General features: G+C 35.9%; 1 protein-coding gene across 2 annotated transcripts in view; it reads right to left on the bottom strand.

The window, feature by feature from the left end:
- Positions 1–12059, bottom strand: part of TRPM3 (transient receptor potential cation channel subfamily M member 3) — a gene marked incomplete at both ends in the record, with an annotated part of 376542 nt that overhangs the window by 125254 nt on the left and 239229 nt on the right. For both annotated transcript variants that reach the window (XM_084224553.1, XM_084224554.1), the window contains 2 exons: positions 2665–2869; positions 3505–3584. In XM_084224553.1, coding sequence (XP_084080679.1) covers positions 2665–2869; positions 3505–3584 — 285 coding nt within the window. The remainder of the gene's footprint in view (positions 1–2664; positions 2870–3504; positions 3585–12059) is intronic.

Below are 12059 nucleotides of genomic sequence, written 5' to 3'. Positions count from 1 at the left end.
GAACAGTTTAACAATTTTGCTGTTAGCACAGACCAAGAAAATACTGCTCAATTTGGTGTTTCCCTTGCTTAGTGATTTTCAATGTGAGCATCCATTTCAGGAAATAAAATAGGGAATAGGTGGAAAATGTAACGCAAATTTTTTCCCTTGAGGGTTTCCTTGATTTGGTCAGCTTGCCAAATCTTGCTGCTTTGTAAGGTTATTTTATTAGCCAATAAGTACAATATAAACTTACCATGATTGCCAGCAAAAACCAGCTTGTATGCTATAGCATTATTTGATAGCCAGTACCTAGAAAATTACTAACACATTTTTTTAAGGAATATATTTATCATGTTTTTTTCCCTTTATCTTTCTTCCCTTATCCACACAGATCAGATTCTCTGCATTTGGGTTTGAGAATGTACAGCTAAAAAGAGTATTTCCAGGAGCTACTATGTACTTGCTCCTTTTATTTCATGCCTTATTTTATCAATAAATCTCCTTTTTCCTTCCTCTGCTGAAAAAGTTGGTGGGTTCCTTTGGTTGAGCAAATTCTTGGCTTCCACAAAAACCTTTGGATTTGTTAAATTTTATTATTTGTTAAATTTTATTTTTTTATTATGAGAAAATCCTAGTACCCAGTAAATGCAAAGGTAGGAATTTAACTTTCTATCAATAAAACTGCAACAAGTTGTTAGGCGACTTTTTGACCATATCTACCCTAAAATAATGTCTGGGCATAGAAATATGAGCACAAGGACATCTTCATGCTGCTTCTGTGGAAAACACATTATAACAAAATTCTTTTATCCATTTCCATTTAAATTGTTATGCAAGCCTCCTTATTTGTGTTTTGATCTTATGAAAGGCATTTTTCTCACTGGTGGAAAGCGATCAGAAAACTAATTTGAGAGATATTTACTGGATTATTTAATTTGAAGCACTTTTCCCACCAGTGGAATAATCAAATTTCAGGAGATGTTATAGTTTTTTTTTTTAAATGAATGGAGACTGTGTTTTATTCCCATGCTTTGGGTGGGGTTTAATGATTACAAATAGGTGGCATGTGCAGCTTCTTGATTCTAGTCTGACAAAATAAATCTGGAGATTTTCTAGCAATAAATGCATTGTCTTTATCCCTAAGTTTTAACTTGTTATTTGGTTTTCTGAGAATTTAAGTCACTTTTTACATTCTCTTTTCTTTTCTAAATTGTTCATGGTTTCAGTCCTAACTGCACTCTGTGACAATGTTTTTCTTTCCCTTATACTGACTTCCAGTTTTATATCCACAGCTGCACTTCAATTGTACTTTGAGCACACAGCCTGAATCTTAGAGGTTGTCCTCTTCCAGCACTATGCCAGGACATCGGAATCCCAGGAAAGATGAGAAATCTTCTAAGAGAATTCGTGTCAACAGCTTTCCTAAAGCCTTCATAATTTCTTGGCTCCCCAAGACTACTTATGTCTGGGCAGGGCTGTTTATTGCTTTATAGCAATCTTCAAGGACATCACTGGAAAAGCTCTTACCCCTTCTCATAAAACTGATCCAATGCAAAAAATCCATATACGGTTAAGGACATTCATTACTGTATCTTTGGACCTCTGGCCTTGCAGATTTCTAGGTGATTGGTTATCAATTGAACATATGATGTCTGTGATACTCTCAGAAAAATTACCTAATTTTCTGGTTTTGGTGCAGCTTTCTAGCTTCTAGCAAATAAGCAATCCACCTGCACAAACAGAACCGTCCACTTGAGAAGTCACTCCAACTCTGGCACTTCTGTGCACATCTGAGGAAAATACTATGCCCTCACTAGCATAATACCTGAGATTTTGACTGTCTCTAGTCTCTGTTTTTTGACAGATCTGAGTCATCTGTTGGGAAGAATTCATGCACAGAAAACAGTACTGGATTTCTGGGCAGGTTATTCTGCAAAGTGCCCAGGAGTTCAGCTTCTGTCCTCACTGCCAAAGCAATGTATTGGCCTTGAAGTCCTAGGCACACACCCCTCTGTCATTCCCAAAGATCCAGGTTCTGCAGTTTAGATAGAGTCAGAGAGATTGTTTCTTTCATGTAATATTACATAGAAGAAATACACTCATGGGTTACTGTGTGTGTACTGGAGACATTTCTCCAAGTTAGTGGAGCAAAGCCTTCAGATCAATGCACTTTGGTACCACTCCACAGGGAAAGAGTAACTTCTTGATCAAGGGATTTTGTAATTCCTAGATTAGACGCTTCCTGGAGCCTCTTATTTCACTGAAATATGAACCATAAGTCTAACTGGTCTATCCTTCTATACGCCTCTGGAGGAATATTAATGGGAATTTGGTATGTATAAAATCTGTCAGCTTTGCAGACACAGCCAGCAATAGGAAATCATAGTTAAATTCTAAAATTCTTCAGAAAAAGAGTGATGAGCAGCCATTGGAATAAAATTAGGACAGCAGCATATTAATGTGCCTTCAGCCTTTCTAAAGGTAGCTCCTCTTACACTGCACTCCAGCTTTTACAGTTAATTTTGTTCACCCACTCTTTGGCATGTGATACATAAAAACATATATTCCGGTCATACACTCCATAACACTTTAGCATGAAGTTAAGAAAGAACGTTGTCCATTCTTTCTGAACGCTTGCTTTTAGCTAGCAGCATTATCTATCTAAGAGAAAAACATGGTTACCATGGCTTTATTGGAGTGGCCTCCTCCTTGGAACTCAATGGTTCCAAAGGCGTCCGTCGGGCTGAGCTGTGTGTGCTTGCTGATGGACCACTTCTCCGACTGGATGTCATTGCGAGCAAGCCTGGTTTCATTTTTCTCATTCTGAGTAACGGAGGCGCTTGGAGGCTGTCCAATGTGTTGACCTGTTAGACGCCCACAGCAACACCTATGACATTAAACAGAGAACCCGAGTCATGCGCGTGTATAAACTCAACAGGGAAACAAACTACAAAAAGAACCCAACCCCTTTTCAGCTCTGCTGATTCCTTTCCTGAAGCCTTTATGTATGGAAGTAACAAAATACCATTTTTTCCCTGTGTCTTGTTTACTTAGGACTCTCCTGTATTTAAAAAAAATTGTGCTTTGTTCTAATTATGTACAAAATGAAATTAAAGAACATTTCTTTTCTTCAAGTAACATCAGGACAAGTAATCAGCTTTTGCATGGTTTAGCACAAATTTTAAATTGGTAGTTTAATGTGTCTATTTGCTTTTGACAGTGTTGTGTGTCATGCATCCAATTTAGGTAAATATTCAGTGCACTGAATATTGAGCTAAGAAGATAAGGAAATTAAACACAGATGCTGACCCACCCTTGATTTATCTTTTTTCTTATTAAATAAGTTACGAAATGTAAACAAATTGTTCCCATAGGAATCCATCACTCCAGATGTAATTCAAACATTTTCTGATTAAATAAGTTTACAAAATATTTATCTTCATATCCATTCTATGCATACATCAATAGAGAGACTTATTTTTTAACCAACTTTCATTTTTTATACAAGTAACATGCAATTACCTATGGGGGTCTTTGGTGCTGGGTATGATATGGACACATTCTCTCTTGTAAAATGCTCTTTCTATCCATGATTTCTGTGCCTAAAAAAGAGAAAGGAAATGCCTTGAGCTCTGTTTTTGTATTATATACAACTTATAGTACAAGTGTAGAAAAATTTTAAAGAGGAAATTTCACAGACTCTTCAGATAAGCAGTGCATATTTTGTAGAGGGCAAACATTCCTTTAGAACTATGGTTCCCTCCTAGAGCTGAGCACCCAACACGAGGTTTTAATATTCTTTTCTTATTCACTAGCCAGATGACCTCTTTGCTATTACCATATTCTCCTATCAGAGGAAGAAATCTCTGGAGAAGAATTAACTCAAACTCTAAACCTTTCTGCATGGCAGAAAAGTCCCTACACTTATTCCCTAAAACCACCTCTGTTTCCATATCAGTGATAGAACTGAGCCAGCTGTAATCAAAAAACCTACAACCAAACCAACAAAATTACCTGAAATATTTTTACACAAGCACTGAATGTGCTGTTTAACACTGAGGCAGAAATTACAGTTTCTATCTGGACACCTTAAAAAAAAAAAAGAAAAAAGAAAAAAAGAAAAGAAAAAAATTAAAATAGAGGAAGATCTGTTTTTGGAACAAGACACAAAAAAAATTTAATATATTTAGTCAGATGATTGGCAAGTAGCCTCTAAAATAGTAGCTATGGTTTTTCAAAACACTCAAGCTCTTCCATCACGTATTCACAAAAAAGCAGGAAATTTCCTGCAACATAGTCTTAATTGTCAGATACAAGAAGTCTTTTCAAACGGAGGGATGGGTAGGAAAGAAAAAAGGAAAAGAGAAAAACAAATGCAAAACAAGAAAGGAGAGAATTTCAGAGCTCTGAAATATTTTTAATTATCTAGGAAATCCTCACTCCATATAATATGCGTTCTGGCAAGCTCTCTAAAACATTCACACACATAGAACTCTTATTATTTCATTTAATAAGATGAGTTGAAGCTTTCCTTTGAAAATTCATTTAAAACAGATTAGCTTAATACATTTAAATAATAAAATTACCCACTTAGCTGCACAGCATAAACAGGACTATAAACTATGGACTATGAAAAAATTATCTGAGAATTAAGTAATGTGAAATGAACTTTAAAAAATTTAAAGGAAATGTGAGCATTTTTCCTCTATGAAAGGAAAACTTTTGAAATTGCCTTTGTAACTAACTGATGTTACTGTTTACTGTGGAAGGATATAAAAGTAATACCTACATATTACTTTCACTAACTAATGTTACATCACTGTCTAATGTTACCTTCTTGTCAACTCAATCTGTATCCTGCTTTCCATGTTTAAAACCAGAACCCTCTGCTTCTGAAACATTGTGACAATTACCGTGAAGTAAAGAAATTTCTTGGAGTCGGTGAATGTCACTAGCACAAACTATAAAATAACATCACAAGAATTTCTATCTACATCTACTACTTATCAGTCCCAGTATATAGCATTTATTCTTCTTTTTACAGAGAAAATAATTCCTTGCTAGTGGTTACTGGTGCTATTTAGCAATATTTTATCTTCAGTCTCCATACATTTTTATTTGAAAAATCTACTGGACTTAATATCTTCTAGGAATAGCAGATACCTAGCCTCACTTTTAGAGTCAGAAAAAAATAAAAGTCTTAAATAAAACTGTATTTGACTGGTTTTTCTCATGGTAGCAAACAGAATGTTAATGTATTGTAGAAGGTTGGGCAAGATATGTTTTGTTTGAACAAAGTACAGTTAAATAGAAATTCTGAAAGCTAAAAGAGTTATACTTCACCTAAGAGAGACTTCTTTGAGATTTAATTTGTTATAACTTCTAAATATCCTTTATGAAATATATTACTATTTTCATCCTTTTCTGCAAACAATTTACCATGGCGAATTTCCTGGCTGCATAGAACTAATGTGTCTTTTCTAAAGCTGGTCACTAGCTAAATTTATCTCAAGTTCCAGTATGAAAAGGTGCCATAACAGGTAATTCACTGAAACTTTTTCACTACATATAAAAGCAAGCTTTCAAAATCCAAGAAACTGACATTTAAAATTTGTTTTCTTGTGGAAAAGAAACACATCTACATTTTAAAAAAAGTTAATAACAAAAATAATAATTTGTACTTGAATTTTCATCACATTCCTTCAAAGGCAATATTGTAAAAATAATAGTCAGGTTTAAAAAATCCTTTATTCACATCAGGAGGAGATACTTTTCAGCTTTTAGACCTCAAACAATGTACTCTCCTACCCGGCAGAGTTGTGATGACAAAATATGTGATTTACTAATCTCATAATTCCTTGTCCTTCCAAATTTAAAAGAAAGCATCTGGTTGCACTGCCCTATGCCAGTTATCTTTCTGCAACAGATATAATTTGCAATGAACTATAAAGCTCAGAGATATAATGAATAACACTACTTGCTGTAGAGTCTTCATAACAGAATAACTTCAGGAAATCAACATATTAAGAACTAAACTGTCTGCATTAAACTCTCACTTATAATGCAAATTAGTAAAGTAATAAAAAAGTTTAGAAGACTGTAGCAAAGTATTTTCAAGACTAGCAGAGCAAGAAGCTTATCTTTTTTTTCTCTTCAAAGACTCCTTCAGTAATGGTTAATGAGACAATTTAAAGTCCACAGTGAATTCATAAAGTACATGCCACACTTGAATTCAGTTTTTTCATAGTTTAACTCTCCAGGTGAGTCTCTCTTTTTCTAAACCTCGCTGCAAAATCTTACCAAGAACTTTTTCTTTCTTGCTTTTCTTTACCTGAGTGTCAGACTTGGTGTTTCAGGCTGTCCTGGAGCAATCCCTGCTGCTGTTTTGCCGCGCTGGACATTGCTAATAACTCGTTTGTGCTGTGCCCCGCGCAAGGCAGCGACGGGGCAGCCAGCACAGCCGTTGCACCCATTAGCTGCTTGGAATGTGCTGCTGTGGGATTAGCCTTGTTAAGGGTTCAGTGGGCACTCACCCATGGCCCCACAACACCGCTTGGCTTGAACATCTAATCTGACGCCAAAAGAAAAACAAATCCCTTGAGAGCTTGGATTTAACTGGCACAAGCCTTGATGGGCTTTTTGTCTCCTGTCTTCTTTGCCCCTGAGAAAGTGAGCTGGTCAAAGTGTGATAAGATGCTCTGAGTTCTTAAGTTTGACTCAGGAAAACCAATCTATCAAAAGAAACACTGTACTAAGCTGGAAAGAGCTTGAGAACACAGGAGAAACTGTTAAGCTCCAAAGAATGAAACCAGTGTGTTTATTGGGCAACTGTGAGAAATCTATACACAGTTGAAATATATTGCAAATAATCAACAATAACATTTTTCCGAATAAACTGGGGTTTTGTCACTCTTTCCCACCAAAACTGCTGTACTGTAGTCCATATAACTTTTCATAAACACAAACATTTGTCCTTCAGAAACAAGCAGCTGCATTGTTTTCATCATAATTGAAAGCTGATAACTTTAACCAAAATTTGAAAATTTACAAATTTGGGGACTATTTTTTACTGTGCCCTCTTGATATTAACACAGATGAACAACGTTTTCATATGAACAACACCTTAATTTTTGTTTTAGTAACTAGCAATAACATAGGTTTAGTCACATACCCAAACGTTTTTGACACATAAAGTGTTTTGTCTCTTAACCCCCACCACCAGGTTTGCATTAGCCCCTCTCTACTCCTACATATGCCTACATCCTTCCCTTTCCTTATCATTAAGGTGCCTATAATGCATGAAAAATATTCTGTCCACCCTTGGTAATGATGAATACACAAGCACAAAACTGTTCTGCGCATTCATTAGCTCTGATGGGCCCAGAATGGTCAAGGCTGAGAATATGCATCAACTTTTAAACTTCTTACACCATCACACATGTGGAAAAGCTTCTGCTAGGCTCGCTAATCCATGAGATTGCTTTTGTCTCTTGGTTCCCTAAGTTTTTTTGTAAAATACATACATGTATTATGTAAATATTAATGCATATATTAAGAATGTGCATACACATCCTCTGTGCATAAGGGAGTATACACACAGACACACAAAACAAAACAAGCAAACAAAAAACCCAACAAAACAAAACAAAGCCCCCACACATTCTTTTCCAGCAAGCCTGTGACCTGTGAGGTTTCTGAACCAGAGATTGTGTGCTTATCTTGTCAGATCTCTTAAACACAGGATTGGACCAAAGATGGTCTGTAGAGATTGACAAAGGCAAAGCTGGAGCCAGGAAAGCAGCTAGTAAACTGCTCAGTGAGGTAAAGAATATGATGGGGAGACAACAGGTAAAGACAGCTTGCTTTTTAACACTAGGGAATTTGGTTTGGTTAAGAGGATGGAGAAAGAGTGAGGCAAAGAAAGGAAAGATCTCACGACTGAGATAACTGGTTAAGAATCTCAATTGACTCTGAAGTGAAAATTAAGTATTTGAACCTGAAAAAATCATGGAAATTGATCCTGGATTCAGGTTTCAGTTTGCAGAGTAACATGGGGCAAAAGTCATGTCTTTTGTCTCAAGAAATCAAAAAAAGAAACAATGGTTATATTAATTCCCACATGTCACCCAGTGGCACTAGGACATTTTATAGGTAGGGACTTCAGAGTTATATACATTTACAACTCATGCTAAGGTAATTTCAACTGTCTTTGCTTATTTAATGCTGCATTAACCTAAGACTGCGTAGCAATGGAACTACCAGTGCCATACTTATTTCTATTTTTTGGGGCGTTATAAAGAAAGAGCCAGTACACAGAGACATGTGTTTGTTTCAATATTGTTCAACTGCAAAATAGTGTTTTCAGAGTGTATGCTGCCCATTTAATGATGAAATCTTGCACCTACCTCAATGTTTATGAAACAAAGTATTAAAACAGCACTTAGCAATGAACTCCGTACTGATTGCTCATGGGGCGTGAGGGCAAATACTTAAAGAGGTTTCATTGGGGAAAGAGAGGTGTTTGAAGCCTTTCTCTATTTTGCAGGGGGACAGAGAAGCTGGACAGACAATGGAGTATTACTGAAGCAAATTACAGAGAGGATTAGAGGAGGATATAGTGACGGAGTGGCATCAATTCTATTGCGAACTGATGTGATTAGTATTCCTTAACCAAATGGGAAAATTCCACTGTGTCTGAATAACAACCCTGTACTGTAAATTTCTCTAGCTATATTAATACAAAGGAGGGCAATGATTTAGTTTAACCTTATTACAAGGTGTGCTCAGGACAAATTTCTAAGCCTCATTTCAACACTGTGCAATTATAAGCACTATAAGCATTTTATGTCATTCTTGAAGCATTAGGAATTTACCTGTTTGAACATTAACTCAGGAATCATTGGGCTGCCCCAAAAGATTTAATTTTATAACAGATATTTATTGCTAGTAGCATCTTAGAGGTTGGCAATCTGACCTTTACCCACTAGAGCTGTACTTACGTATGCTTTGTTCTTTTTCTAACAGGCTTCTCAAGCCCTTTATCATCAGACTTGTTACAAAAACAAGGCTGAATTGTCTTGAAGACCAAGCTGTATGCAGTACAGAATAGGAGGGCATAGAATACAGTCACTTGTTACAGTATGTTACAGAAATTATCTCCTAGAATTGTTTACCACATGTAATTTTTATACTGGACTTAGAAGAAATAAAGTAATTTAAAAATAATTAGGAGTTTTCATTCAATGGTTAATGACTTCAGTAATTATATCTGACATTTTTCTCACTGCAAGGAGACAGAAATGAAAATGTTATGTATTTGCTAATGCTACAGCGGAAATGTGCATTTATGGTTTATATAGACATTATATGGAACAAACATATGTCATTATTATCCATGCTATGACAATTTTGAGTGAAAGCTTAATAGATATTTAAAAAATAACTAGGGAAAATGATTAGATCTAAAATTGGTGTAGACATTCAGGTCCCTACAGGCTTCCTTAAGATCGGTAGAAGTGTAAAGGGAAAATTTTAAAGAAAATGTCATTAAAATGAAGGATCTATTGTAAAGAACACTTTCAAAAAGTGTTTCCCTCTTATGATTTTTAGCATATGAAAGGAAGAATGAAGCCTGTCAACTTAAGCCTATCTTCAGATACATATTTCTTCTGATTTCACCAAAGCTGCTGTGAGTTTAAAGTTCTTTAAATAAGTAAATAAACCCTTTCTAATAAGAAAGCCTTACTTGATCAGATGATAGGTTTATCTAGACCTCCTGTTTGAGCTTTACCAGTGTCATAAATAGGGGCTATAAACAAAGGAAAACACATCAAATATGTATAATGCTTTCCCCTAGGAGTTTCTCAGCTAACCGTTGTGTTCTGCTCGTGGACTTCCTGCATATTTGTGATTTGTACATGCTCTGTAACCCTTACAGAGAGTTATTTCTCTTCCAACTTGCCTGATGATTTCTTCCAAGCTTTCGGCATCTTCACCTCTTTCTCCTTGCTGAAGATGGAAACATTTCCTTCTGTTTGTTTTGAATGTGACTCCTTATACTTTCCCATTGCAGAGAGAGGCAGTGAACACTCAGTTCCCCCCCCATCCTCTTTATACCAGTCATGGTTTTCAAAATACCTTCTGAAGAATTTTTTTTCCCCAGATTAATCATTTATCAAGTATCCCCTTTACATAGAAACCATTTATTACGTTTTATCGTCCTTGTGCCTCTCTCCAAACCTTTTTCAACTTGATTCTTCTTCTGGGAGGAATCAGAACTGTGCACCAATGGTGGCCTGACTACATATTGGTGTTGTGGCAAGTGAATATTCAGTAGTTTGGTATCTATTTCTTGCCTAGTAACACCCATAAAAGATTGATTTTGTTTTCTTGACCATCACAACTGAGCACTGTGGTAAACTTTCACAGAAGTATCTAGCTAAACCCCAGTACTTCCCTTAAGTGTAGTAAAGAATTTACAATATTAATGTTGAAGAACAGCTATAAAGATCAAGCTGTTTTAATAAAATCTTCATTACAGAGAAGTAATAAACCAATATGAAGTTCTAATTTATGTCAAATGCAGCTTAAAAATCATAATAAAAATGATATCATACAAGTGTGTAGCTGCAAATACATGACTAGAAAGCAAAATACACAAGAAGTATTGTTCTGCCACTCAGTCCTGGTAGGCTATTTATCTTTTAAACTACTAAGCTTGTTTCTGGATTCTAAAAGAGTATATCAATATTCCTAACTTTTCAAACTGGGGAAGGAAAATACCTTTCACATTAAACAAGGTCTCATGCTGTCTAATAAAAATCGTGAGGTTAAAATGCACACGTAGGAGTTATGCACTGATTCTAATTCTGGACTAAACTAGTCATTCTACCGCATAAACGTATGACAGCTATAACACTGTCTGCTTTTTCATTAGATTGAGGTGGTTTTGTTAGCCACTGTGTGGGTGCTGAGCCGTTGAAGGAATTAAAATTAAATTGTACATAGCTGCATGAAAGGGCCTGAACAAATGAGGATTCCAGATGTTCCCCAAGCCTAAACATTCAGCTGAACCAATTTTATGTCTCTGCTTACATTTCATCTTATCTAACATGCTGTGTTTACTCCCAAGTCCCTGTTGAGCCCCCTGAATAATGCCGTTCCACAGGCATCCTCTCTGGTAAGGCTTTGGTGGAGGCCACGGTTTCACCACCTCCAGCATTCCTGGGCACATCACATCAGGTGTCCTCTGACTGTGGTAAAACTTCAACCACACCTGTCAGCTGTTCTTGTAACTGTCTTTGTGTCACACTCATCAGTGTGTGCCAACTGTGTTGGAAGCCTCCTGGACCACTCGTGCCATATTTATAATGCAAAGCATGAGTAGTAAATGGCACAAATCCTGCACAGATGCAGGTATTTAATTTTCTGTCCTACACCCTGTGTTTCTCATTTTTCTTTTCCCAATGCTTTAAGCACCAGATTTTACTGAATTCTAAGGAACCCTAGGGAACATCAAGTAACAGAGAGATATGTTTTAGGCATCTGCCAAGCCCCATGTACTGTTTAGATTTCAATAGCCAAATGGTGGCATTGACAAGAGTATTTTTAATGCTAGTTTGTTTATATATGCTTTCTTCAAGAGATGGTGGACTTATTCTGAATTAAGTTACAATATTTCTCCCTCATTTCACATTCAAATTTCGTTATAAACAACAGCTTCAAACTTTCAGACGTAATTTTTGTTATATGATCCATTGTGACCTTTGATTTCAGTAACATTTGAACTGAAAATAAATGCACTACTTTAGCTAACTTTAGCTAACAGGGAAATATTGAAAAAAAGATGCCAGTGATTTATAACTTGAAACAAACTAAGTAAAATCTTAGCTAGTCTTGATACTGTCATCAGATCTAAGGAAAATATTTCTAGCACATTATCAAAATGAATATTTTGACTTTGACTCAAACATCTATCATTCACCAAACAAAATGTTGAATGAAGTATAGACAAGTGTTTAGTTTTGAGAGTTTCCACCTAAATCTGATATTAGCACAAAGTGTGAATAGAAAAGCAT

The sequence above is a fragment of the Fringilla coelebs genome (genome assembly GCF_963513975.1).
Source record: "Fringilla coelebs genome assembly, chromosome: Z".
Taxonomy (NCBI): Eukaryota; Metazoa; Chordata; class Aves; order Passeriformes; family Fringillidae; genus Fringilla; species Fringilla coelebs.
This window is presented reverse-complemented; position numbering and strand designations above follow the sequence as displayed.